The 12,207-nt window shown below is 51.3% G+C and overlaps 1 protein-coding gene across 2 annotated transcripts; it reads right to left on the bottom strand.

Annotated features, from left to right (window-relative positions):
* Positions 1 to 3,409: 3,409 nt before the first annotated feature.
* Positions 3,410 to 11,958, bottom strand: LETM2 (leucine zipper and EF-hand containing transmembrane protein 2). 2 transcript variants are annotated; one of them, XM_036396818.2, is made up of 10 exons: positions 11,687 to 11,958; positions 10,387 to 10,813; positions 9,494 to 9,637; positions 8,564 to 8,698; positions 7,523 to 7,726; positions 6,898 to 7,017; positions 6,242 to 6,352; positions 6,023 to 6,109; positions 5,240 to 5,314; positions 3,410 to 4,668 (listed from the first exon to the last, which is right to left on the bottom strand). In XM_036396818.2, the coding sequence occupies exons 1-10, from the start codon at positions 11,731 to 11,733 to the stop codon at positions 4,618 to 4,620; spliced, it is 1,401 nt and encodes a 466-aa protein (XP_036252711.1). In that variant the 5' UTR covers positions 11,734 to 11,958; the 3' UTR covers positions 3,410 to 4,617. The 2 variants fall into 2 exon arrangements, with proteins under 2 accessions (XP_036252711.1, XP_036252710.1); XM_036396817.2 differs by having other exon boundaries at positions 6,023 to 6,112; positions 11,687 to 11,957.
* Between the last annotated feature and the right edge of the window lie 249 nt (positions 11,959 to 12,207).

The following is a 12,207-nucleotide window of genomic DNA, read 5'->3' as shown; positions in this document are numbered from 1 at the left end:
GGCAGTCTGGGAGATGGGGATACCCCAAAAGTGACCTCAGCACCCCCACAGGCCCCACCCAGCGCTGGGGGGGAGCTGCAGGACCAGAGCACCCCCCCCTGCCCAGCTGGGCCCCTGCAGCCCCTCCAGCTCTGCCCAGCACCAAGGTCTCTGCTCAGGAGGGAGATGGGGCAGGATCCCTTGGGAAATGGCTCCAGGGCCGTAAAGGAGCTGAAGGTGCTGCCCTCAGGAGCCCCTGAGCGGGTGGGGTGTGCTGGGCATCGGTGGCTGCTGAGGGCTTGGCTCTCACGGCGTCCTTTGTCTTCTCCGCTCCTCGCCTTCCTCGTTCTCTCCTTTTAAAGCCCTCGGGCTGTGCAGGGCCGGGACAATCTCCTGGCCCCAGCCCAGGACGTGGCTGCTCCGCCAGCGCTCAGCTGGGCTTTGTGCCCCTGCCAGCCGTGCAGGAACCTCCTGTGCCATCGCACCTCGGGGCAGGTCCCACGGCTCAGAGCAGGGCTCGGTGGGTGTGGGAAGTGATCCCCAAGCCCCCTCAGCCACCCTTCATCCCCCGTGTCCCTACCCAGCTGTGGGGTCAGCAGGAGCCCAGGGTGCAGCTCCAGCCCCCGGAGCCAAGCAGAGCCAGATGTGTGCAGCTGCAGCTGGGGCACAGAGCTCCCCCAAACCCTCCTGTCCTGGGCACCACGAGGAGAAGCAGGATGGGACCATCCCTAGGGACACCTTGGGGACGTTGCCACCTGCAGCCCATCCCGCTCCAAGCAAGATTTGACCACGGAGCCCTTGCCCCACTCGACTTCAGGCTCCATCTCCTTTGTTACACGTTTATAGCAGAGGCAGAAGGGCTGCAGGAATGTGCTGCTGGGATCCGGGAGCTGTAAATCCCAGCCTTTGTTGTGCTTGGGCCGCACTAAATCACCGCTTTTCCCTCTGAATACTAATCTCCTCCAAAAGTGCTGACCGGGGCATCTTTTCCCAGCAGCTTTCAGGGGAAGAGGCTGACGCAAGGCCCGGGGCTGGCTCTGCCACAGGAGCAGCATCCAGCTGAAATCCCCGGCTCCAGGGCAAGGTGCTGAGGCAGAGTGGAAATTTTCCAGGGTAGAAATCCATTTTGATTTGGGTGGAACGTACATCTTTGAGTTAAGTCTGTAGCTTGCTGTTTAGTCTGAGTGCCTGTTCTCTAGAAGGGCTGTAGGACAAGAAATAAGGGGGGAGGAGGGGGGCAGACAGAGCAGGGCAACCTGGCCCAGGAGTTCTCTCTGAAGAATTAATTGTCACAGACATCTTTTATGGAAAATCCTTTCCTTAGGATTTTTCCTCCTGAGAAGCTGAGAGGCCTCAGGAACAAGATGTAACCAATGGTTATCTGCTGCTGTGGAATGCAACAGGTGCATCTGGGATTGGGCTCATGTGGTTGTTTCTAATTAATGGCCAATCACAGTCACCTGGCTCGGACTTTCTGTCCAAGCAACAAACCTTTGTCATCATTCCTTCTTTTTCTATTCTTAGCTAGACTTCTGATGAAATCCTTTCTTGTATTCTCTTAGTATAGTTTTAATATAATATATATCATAAAATAATAAATCAGCCTTCTGAAACATGGAGTCAGATCCTCGTCTCTTCCCTCATCCTAAGACCCCGTGAACGAGGTCACAATTAGTGGCAAGTGTCACTCGAAATCAGGGGAATGAATATGTATGAACCTATGGTGAAATTGCATGCATATGTATTTGAGAGGGGGATAAGAGGGGATCAGAGTTCCCAGAGGTACACGTGTCACGATTCCCACATGCATCCAGCGCTGTAATAAAGCTGTAATAAACATACCGGCTTTACAACTTTCACAAAAGTTGTGGAGTTTTGTTTATCTCCACAAAACAGTGTTGGGACAGACACGGGCGCCACAACACCCGGCTCAGGGCTGGAGCAGAAAGAGTGTGAGGATGCCCAGGGGAAGGATAAACAGCCGAGGAGCTGCTTGTGCAGGCTGAGGGGAGACTGGAAGGTGTTTGGCACCGGCGCGGCTGGAAAAGCTCTCCCCACGCCAAAGCACACACGGCCTTGGATCTCTGCAGCGTTTCGTTTGCCCGGCGCTGCAGAACAGAATCCCGTGATTTATGGGGCTCCACGGGGGTCGTTTCCTCCCCTCGCTCAGAAGGTCATGCAGCAGAATCGCTGCCTCTCCCCCCTGCGTGCCCGCAGGGTACAGGGGCCTGGGAAGGTGCCCGGGGTCCCCACATGCCAGGCAGAGCTGAGAGTGGCCATGTCCCCAAGAGCCTCCCCAAGGCAGCAGCGACCTGTGAGGCTGAGGAAAAAAGCTGTCTGGTTTTTTGATCTGAAAATGGGTTTGTTCAGAAGTGTGGAAAGGGTCTCTCTTGCCTCTGCCCACCCCAGGGTGGGCTCCCCTGGGAGGAGGGAGGCTGGCACAGCCTGTGCCCGCTTCAGGCTGAACACAGGGCTGGTGCTCACTGCAGGACATCCAAGGAAGAGAGTCCCAGCTTCCAGATCTTTCTAAATTGAAAACACAGGAGGCAAACGGACACATGATCTCTCACACACACACCAGTGTGATGTGGTGGTGCAAGGCTGGAGGATGGGGACGTGGGAGGCACCAGAGCACACCCAGAGCCCACCCACGGCAGGGCAGTGCCCAGGTGATGCCAGGGCTCCCTGCCAGCCCCTCTGCTCTCTCCATCTGTGAAACTTCTCAGCCGAGGAATGCGCTGCTGCCTCGGCAGCCGGCGCTGGCTGGCTCTGCCTTCATCCCGCCCAGCCTCCTCTCCCTCCGCCCGGAGCAGGGGCTGAGCCCTCGGAGCCGGCACAGCTCCGTGCTCGGATGGGGCAGGGACTTCTCCGGGCCGGCTGGCAAATGAAGGGGCCGTTACCTGATTATTTCACCCCAAACCTCCCCGGGCTTCCAGAGGCTGCCAGAGAAACCCAGGCGGGTTTGGGAGTGGAGCAGTCCCGGGCTGGAACAGCAGGCGGGAGGAGACGCCTTTCCTCACTGTGGCGCTAAGAGGCAGCAGTGACTCCATGTCACACACATCTTTTATGGAAAAGCCTTTCCTTAGGAGTTTTCCTCCTGAGAAGCTGAGAGGCCTCAGGAACAAAATGTAACCAATGGTTATCTGCTGCTGTGGAATGCAACAGGTGCATCTGGGATTGGGCTCATGTGGTTGTTTCTAATTAATGGCCAATCACAGCCCAGCTGGTTCGGACTCTCTGAGATACAAGCCTTTTTTATTCATTCTTTCTCTAGTCTTAGCCAGCCTTCTGAGGAAATCCTTTCTTCTATTCTTTTAGTATAGTTTTAATGTAATTTATATCATAAAATAATAAATCAAGCCTTCTGAAACGTGGAGTCAGATCCTCGTCTCTTCCCTCATCCTCGGACCCCTGTGAACACGCTCACAACTCCACAGCAAGGTGTTATTTTATTGAAACAACATTTGTTCCATTTATTAGACACAGACCCAGCACTGTAGACGGGCTGGGTGAACAAGGAGAGGCTCAGGTACAGAGCTAAGGACACAGGACACCTGACAGCTGGCTCTGTGTTGCTGTAGGAGCCCGAGGCCTCAGGTTTAAAGTGCTGCTCCTACCTGAGCTTGGAGAACTGGCTCTCAGTCGGGTTGTTCTAAAGGCTGGCTGACCTCTGGAAGAGACATTTCATTCCTACTTAGCACCAAATCTAATTTTACAGTAAGTATAAATATACATATTTAAAATCCATAATGTGAGTAATTTCTCAGTATTTACATAGGACAGAGTAAAAAATTTAACAAATGCTAAAAACAGTTTTTCAGAATCCTCTGAGAGTCTGGCAAAAACTGAGCACGTGAGGAATCACTTTGCAAGTGTGGAGAGCACTTGGTGTGTGTTCTGAGCCTGGTGAGGATTAACCAAAACTCCACCCTTGGGAGAGGTGTGCAGGTCCAGGTTGCTCCCTCTTGTGACCCAGAGGGATCCTCAAAGTGCAAGTCAGATTCTGTCACAGTGTGTGGCACCTGCACAGCTCCCACACTCACAGGCGGAGGCTGCTCCTGTCCAGCAAGGCCTGAAGCCCTTCTGGTCAGTGCTACCACCAAGTGCTGCTCCCTCCCTCCCTGTGGCCACCCTCCTCAGTAAAACTGTGGCCACGTGGGTTCTTGTGGGCTGGTCACTGGCTAAAACACCCAAATCAGGACCAAGAGCCTGAGCTGTGACCCTCAGGACAAGCTGCTGGCCCTGGGTGTGTGGGGATGTTCCTGCAGAGGATTTCACACTGCAGAACAGGCTTTGCTGGAGCCCAGCCCAGCTTGTTCTGTGCACAGGCCATTCTAACATGAAAAGCTGCCTTTGCTAAGCACAAACACCTGCTCAGGAACAGCACAGACAGCAGCACCATTATTAACATATTTACACCATAAGTTAAAAGTAGCAGGGCAAGGATCCAGCACAAAAGAGATGTCTGGGGCCATCCAGACAGCAGTTGCTAACAAGCCTAGTTGCTAACAAGCTTGGGACAGAGAGAGAGAGGCCCCTGAGGGCTACTGCCTCCTTGTGTAGGGCAGCCTCCTGGGAAATCCCTGCTCCCTTTGCAGGAGCTGTGGAGATGGAAACTGCTTCCTCCCAGGCTCCAGGTTAGGCTCCATTGGCACCAGCCTTGCTGCTCTGGGATGCTTCCATTTTGGTCTAGGGGCAAAAGAAAAGGGCAGATTTTAGGTAGTACAAATTCTTGAAATTCAGAATCTTTTCTGAAGGTGTTTTCCCATTTAGCATGGGAAGCTGCTCTGGAGAGTTGATAGGGAGCAAAGTTCTTCAGGTTAAAGGAGACAGGAGCCTGTCTGGACTCCCAAACTTGCCCTAAGCAGCATCCCAGATGTGCACATAAGCACCTAAACTGAAATCAAATATTCACAGAAAGAAAATGGGCAAAACAAAGACAATCACTGCAGAAATATTTTTACAGCTACAAAGGGGCTCTTACCCTGCTGACCCCAAGGGAAGGCTGGTCTGTCCCACTGGCCCAAGGCACATTATTAAAGACTACAAGGATATACCAGTAATTCCCCCAGTTTGACTGCTCTCTGCCATGTGTGGTATCTTTGTATTGAACAGCCCCCAGTTCTCATCCAGTTTCTCCAGCTGCTCCCTGAACTCAGCAGCATTCACAGCATCCTGCACTCCAAACTTCCTCAGTTTGGCTGCAAGCTGTGTGAAGAACAATCTCCTTTGGGAAGTGTAAGGACTCTGACAAGCTCACCTCTCGTGGGGGAGGCTTCACTGATGCTTCAGAGAATGGCAATTTCTCTGTTGGCTGGGACACAAATTCTTCAGTCTTTAAGGAAAAAGCAGCTGTAAGTCACAGAACCCTCTCAGAAAGACCCAAACCCCCCAGGCCCTTCTCCCTTCTGACAAGGCTGTTCCCTGCTAACTCTGTGAAAGCTGTGCTGGCATTTCCATTGTTTCCCCAGCACAATTTAACTATGTGGAAATATTTCTGGCAGTTGATACAATATTCTTTGATTCCTGCTGCTGCTTTTATCAGCTGGGACTAATCTAAGGAATTCACTGCAGTGTGATGCTGAGAACCATATGCTCTGGCTTTCTCACTCCAGATATTTTGGCTCATTTTGTCCTGGACAACTGAACCCAAATTCACTAAGAGGGCTAAAAACAAGTCCTCTTGAACTGACTCCTCTCAGCTGACTGTACCTGGGCTGAGGCCTGAAGCAATTCAGGCTGAGGCTGAGTCCTCCCTGGCTGGGAGCCAGCACCATGGTACTCAATAACCACCTGCTCCCAGGCACAGCACCAGTTGTGCCACAGCAGATCCCTGCTCCCTTCCCTTGCCTCTCAAATCAGAACATGCAAGCGAGAGGCTCTTGGAGTGAAAAACACCCACACAGTGCAAGAACAGACACTGCTCGTGCTCTGTGCTGTGGTGTCAAACATTGGGCTTGTCCAGCTTTGGAAAGGTTTGGTCACACCCAATTCCCAACCATTTCAGCACAAGTTTTCCTGCTTGCAGACTGCTGTTTCTAACCTTTCTTCCCTGTACAACAGGGGCAGGATCCAGGAGGGTCTCCTGACCTTCAAGCACAGATGTCATCACTCCAGCAGCTTCAGTCGTCTGCTGAAGAACACAGAATCACAACTTCAGTCCACTTGTAGGCTCAGAAAACAAGATTCTATCAAAGTCCTTCATTTTTATAATGCATAATGGTTGAGCTATTAACCTAAGAGCTTTATTCAAACCACTTGCCTTGCTCTGTGGAATGGGAACAGATTGTGGCTTTATATCTATTAAGTACAAGGCACGGGAAAGCAGGAGGAGGGAAGAAGGAATGTTCTCCTTTAAATGCAGATCCAGCCACTGTTGGAAAAAAAACAGAAGGAAAAATTGCTTCATATTGGCTCTATGTGAGTATTTATTAATACAACACTCTGTCCTTAAAGCAATCTTGAGTTTGGATAGTACAGTTTTAAGTTACCATAATGAGAAGAAATGGGTCTGAAGAGTTAGGAATACCCACTTAACCAAATAGAACCAGGGCCAGACAGGAGCAGGGTGTTCTCTTTAGTCTAGGACATAATCTGGACCCTTCATGCCTTAGAGCTCAGCTCTGTGGGTGAGGATAATACAGTGTTAAGTTATCATAATGAGAAAAAATGGGTCTGAAGAGTTAGGAATACCCCCCACTTCAAACAGAACCAGCGCCAGATAGGAGCAAGGTGGTTTTCTCTTTAGTCTAGGACATAATCTGGATCCTTCATGCCTTAGAGCTCAGCTCTGTGGGTCAGGATCCAACTTGAAATTCATGCATGAATTCTCAGGAAGCTGTGCCTGCTGCACCTGAGCCCTGCCTGGAGCCTGTCCTCTGATGAACCTCACAGCAGCCCAGGCCAGGGCACACTCACCTGGCCCAGCTGCTCCTTCAGCTGCTCTTCAGAGAGCCCCAGTGACCGCATGCCCCTGGCCCTGCAGGCGCTCTGCAGCTCTGCCACGCTCAGGCCACCGACCCCTTCCTTGGCAATCATCTGCAATGAACAGCAACATTCCCATGCAGGCACAGGGCAAGCCAAGAGCCTGCTGCACCTGAAAGGGCTTCTGGAGGTCCCCAGTCCAATCTCCTGCTCAAAATTGTTCAGTATTTGTGCTTTGAACCTCTTTAGGGATGGGGATTTTGCAACCTGTTCCACTGTTTACCCACTCACTGATTTTAATTTTTTTTCTTATCAAGTTGAAATTTCCCTTGCTGCAACTTATGGCCACTACCTCTGCACGTGTAAGCCTGGTTCCATTTTCCAAATAACCCCACTGCACATCCAAAAAAGCATCCCTTTTTTTATAAGTTAGCATGACTCCAAAAGGAAACGTTCTAGTGGCAATATCTGCAATGCCAGACTGCGGGGAGGTGAACTCTCATTCTGTTTTTTCTTCTGGGATGTGTCCTGGGGAGGATCTGACTCTCATCAACAGCAATCTCCCCTGCTGTGAGGGGGTGTGGGCAGCTCCTGGCTGCTGCTGCTGCTGCAGACCCACCTCGTCATCGGCCTTGATGCTGCGCAGCCGCATCAGCAGCTGGAAGCGCAGGAGGTTGTTGGTGCCCAGGGGCTGCAGCTCCAGCAGCTTGCACAGGGCCACCAGCTGGGGCCTCTCCAGGTGCTCCAGGGTCAGCTCGTCCTCAAAGAGCTTGGAGAAGCGCACAATCTCCTGTGTGCTGGGCTGCTGGCCACTGGGACGGAGCTGGGGGGAGGCACAAAGAGCCATGAGCTGAGCAGGATCCCCAGCTGGAACCTCCCCACCTTCCCCTTCCTCCCAGGGGAATTCCTGTCCCTGCTGGAGACAGCAGGATACAGGGGCATCTTCACCTGGGAACCTCCCCCTACCTTCCCCTTCCTCCCAGGGGAATCCCTGTCCCTGCTGGAGACAGCAGGATACAGGGGCATCTTCACCTGGGAACCTCCCCCCATCTTCCTCTTCCTCCCAGGGGAATCCCTGTCCCTGCTGGAGACAGCACCATACAGTTCAAAGTCACAGGAGCTGAGGCAAGGCACAAACAGCCCTGAGTGGGATCCCCAGCTGGGAATTTCCTTCCCCTTTCTCACAGGGGAATTCCTGTCCCTGCTGGAGACAGCACCATACAGTTCAAAGTCACAGTGAAACTGTTATTGAGTGGCCACTGGAATTTCCAGGAGGTGAAAGGTGTGCCCTGCCAGGCAGGGAATCCCTGTGAGCAGGGCTCTGCTGCTGGGACACAAGGTACAAACAGCCCTGAGTGGGATCCCCAGCTGGGAATCTCCCCCCCTTCCCCTCCTCACTGGGGAATTCCTGTCCTTGCTGGAGATACAGTTAAAAGTCACAGTGAAACTGTTATTGAGCAGCCACTGGCAGTTCCAGAGGGTGAAAGGTGTGCCCTGCCAGGCTGGGAATCCCTGTGAGCAGGGCTCTGACTGCAGGGTGGGCAGGGAGGCACCCAGGGAACAGCAGCTGCTCTGTCCCCACAGCCCTGGTACAAATGCTCTGCTCTCTGCCCCAGGCAGCAGCTCTAAAGGTGTGTCTGTGCCATGGCTGCCATCCTACCTCGTGCAGGTAAAAGGAGAATTGTTTCCCTTTTCCTGTGTCTGCCTTGTTCCTTTTGGCCATCTCTGCAATGGTCTCCCGCAGGAACTTGGCTAACTCCAGCCTTGCATTCAACTTCTTCTTCAGCTTCTCTTCCTTCATTTGGGAAATACAAAGTTATAAATCAGAAAATGGAATTGCTGTGCACATTCCTTCTGATCCCTGTCTGCAGCACAACCTTCCAGCTGTGCCACTCTGTTGAGTTTGTGGGGGTCCTCAGTATGAGGTGAGAGATGAGAATTTGACTCCATGTCTCAGAAGGATGGTTTATTATTATATTATATTAATTCTATATGATATAATTAATATATATTATACTATTCAACTATTTAATTATTATATATAATATATAATGTATAAAATTATATATAATATATTATTATATAATTATTATATAATTATATATTATATACATACTATATATTATATTATATATAGTGTATATGATATCTACTACATATGATATAATATATATTCTATATATTATATACTAAATATTATATTTTATACTATATATTATATACTATATATTATATTATATTTTAAAACCATACTAAAGAAAGAGAAAGGATACAGACAGAAAGCTTAACAAGAATGAATAATAAAAACTTGTGGCTCCTCAGAGCCTGGCTGTGATTGGTCATTAAGTTAAAACAATTCACATATTGGATAAACAATCTCCAGACCACATTCTAGAGCAGCAAACACAGGAGAAAATCCTGGCCAAGGAGGACTTTTCAGAAAATATGACAGTAATATCATGAGCTCAGGAATGAGCTGGGAATGCCTCAGGCATGGGGTGGGGCTGATGCTCACTGGCAGCACAGACAGGGATCAGCAGCCCTGCACAGCTGCACAGATGTTCTGAGGAGCTGGGGACACTCCACAAACCTTTTTTGACTCCGTCTCAAACGTCGAGGGCAGCATGTCAGGGAAGAGCTTCAGGAACACAGGTAACAGAAATTCCATGAAGGGAACAATGACAAACACCAGGAAGGGAACCAGCCTGAAGAGATCTGCACAAGTTCTCAGCAGCTGTAGGGAGAAAAGCACAGCAGGGATTACCAAAGTGTGCCCAAAGAAGGGGTTAAGCCTCTTACTGCATCACTTTATCCAGGTGTTGTTGACAGTAAAAGATTTTAAAATCACAGAAAAATCGGGGAGCTAGAAAGAAATTTAGGCTTAGTAGGCCCTGGGAAAGTTAGGCCTTGTATTCTATTCTACTCTGTATTTTATATAGATGGATAGTTATATTATATATAATACAATATAAAAAAATACACTATATATATAATATACTGTTATAGATATAGTATTATATATAATATTATATATTATATCTATTATATATAGTGTTATATATATACAGTATTATATCTATATAACTATATATAGTTATATATAGTAATATATATAATATTACTTTATTAGATTAGGCCTTGCTAGATCACATGAAACTGCACCTGTGTAGTCAGTATATGATAAAAGATATAATTGTTAGATATGATTAAATATAATTATTGTTTAAAGAATCATGAGAAACTATGTTAGGGGTTTGAGGAGATCAGGAGAAATCCAGGCTTGGATGAAATCAATGTATACAATAGAACAATGTAAGTTTAATAACTAACATGTAAGTTATATAATGATAGAATATAAAACATGTTCAGCTCAAAACCATGTTGCAGTCAGATTTGGGTCTGTACCCCTGACCCAAATAAAAGCACCTGCATATAATTATTCCTTAATTAGGGGTTCCTGAACACTAACATTGTGGCACTCACCCTTCTCCTCTCCCTCCTGGTGAGCACCTGCCCATGCAGCAGCCTCCACACCATCCTGGCAGCCACCTTGGTGTCAATCCAGAGCAGGTGGAACCCATGGTAGTAATGCTTCAGCTCATCCACGACTCTCTGTCTCAAGGATTTCCTCCCTGCAGGAGCCACCACTGTCTGCTTGGCCAGGCTTTTAGCAGCTTTCGCTCCCTGGTTCCTGGGCTTTCCGTGGGGCTCCCCTGGCAGCAGCTGCTGGGAGCTGCTGGAGGTGTGCAAGGTGTGGGCAGGTGAGCGAGGCAGGCAGGCTCGGCGTGCCCAGGGCTGGCTCTTGGAGTCCCTGCAGCTCCAGGCGAGCTGGGGATCCACCAGCTGGACAAGAGCAGCGGCTGGGGAGCACGGAGGGCTGCAGTGAGCCAGGAGACGGGAGCCCCTGAAACTGGAGAGGTGTTGGGGTAAGAGCAGGGCAGCAGAACCCAGTGCCAAGGCGTCAGGACATCCCTCTGGCTGTCCTGGGCAGCCCAGACCCCTGCCAGGGGGCTCAGAGGCCCTGGCACAGAGCCCAAAATGCCCCTGTGGGTTTGATTATGACCAAGTGGAGCAAGTTATCAACCTCAGATGAAGATCTGCAAGCCATAACAAATTAGGTAGAATAATAGTGAAGTTATCACGGGATGGAAAAGTAGATTATGGGGGTTCAGGAGGCAAGATGGAGGGAACTGGCTGTGTCCAGCCTTTCTCCTTCTTGGCCTCCATCTTCTGCTGCGATGGTGGCACTTTGGGATTGGTTTAGAGTAGAAGCTCACTGTCTAACACAGGTGATAGGCATTGGGAAGTAATTGTAAACATTGTACAGGTAGTTTTTAGTATAAAGACATAACCCTGCCCTGGGGCCAGGCAGAGTGCCTGGAACTGTCCTGCTGGATGGACCTCGGCAGGGCAGGAGAAAATTTTTTATATATAAGATACAATAAACAACCTTGAGGCCGAGAACTGGAGAGCCCTGACTCCTTCTTCAAGTGCCGGGCTGGGAAAAGAGACTTTCCAACTTTTCTCGGGGTCACTCTGACAAGCTAAAGATCCCGACACCGAGGCATCACACCCAAACCAGCCCCCTCAGCACCAAACCAGCCCCATCAAATCGCTTTTGTGCTCAGAGCCCGATCCCCAGCAACGGCTGCAGTACCGACAAGCCGTGCTGTGCCCTTCCCTGAGAGGGGCAGCCCCGCCGCGTCTCCCGGAGCCGCTTTAACGGGGAATGGATAAAAGCTCCGAACCCCCCCGAGGCCCGTCCAACCACGCGCGGGCTCACCTGGCCCTGGCCGCGGCCAGGAGCGCGTTACAGCCGCACGCAGCCATTGCTGGGCCGGGCGTGGCGAGCCCTCAGCCCCGGTAGCGGCGGGGGGCGGCGGCAGCTCCGGCGGGCGCCGGGGGCCGCCGGGGCCCGGCCGGCCCCATCCCCGAGCGCTGCCGGGCGCGTCGGGGCCGGACCGGGGGCTGCCACGCTGCCCCTCTCCGGTCCCGGTGCTCGTGGCAGTCCCGGAGATGCCGATTTCTGTGCCGGTGCCCCGGTGCCGGTTCCGGTTCCGGTCACCGCCGGACGCACTCCTCCTGCCCCGCCCACCCGTCCCGTCGTGCCCCGCGCGCGCCGCTCTGACCCGTGGCCGCTCTGTGGTGAATGCACCATGACGCCATCACGCCGCGCCACGCCCTGCTCGACTCCAGCCAATCAGAAGTCAAAATCGCTGTCCTGCCGGGGGTCCGCCCAATGGGAGCGCAGTGGGGCGGGGCCTGACCCGAGGAGCCCTCGGGAAAAGCCGCTGATTGGGCGCG

The sequence above is a fragment of the Molothrus ater genome, chromosome 28 (assembly GCF_012460135.2).
Source record: "Molothrus ater isolate BHLD 08-10-18 breed brown headed cowbird chromosome 28, BPBGC_Mater_1.1, whole genome shotgun sequence".
NCBI classification, from domain to species: Eukaryota; Metazoa; Chordata; class Aves; order Passeriformes; family Icteridae; genus Molothrus; species Molothrus ater.
The sequence above is the reverse complement of the archived record's forward strand: the minus strand, read 5'-3'. Positions and strand labels throughout refer to the sequence as shown.

Excerpts from the sequence above, each read along its gene's own strand:
- LETM2 (XM_036396817.2), bottom strand. The coding sequence starts at position 11,733 with ATGGCTGCGTGCGGCTGTAACGCGCTCCTGGCCGCGGCCAGGGCCAG. Across the intron at positions 8,699-9,493 it reads TTGAGACGGAGTCAAAAAAG|GAAGAGAAGCTGAAGAAGAA; the intron begins GTTTGTGGAGTG and ends TCCCAAATGAAG. Across the intron at positions 7,018-7,522 it reads GCATCAAGGCCGATGACGAG|ATGATTGCCAAGGAAGGGGT; the intron begins GTGGGTCTGCAG and ends TGTTCATTGCAG.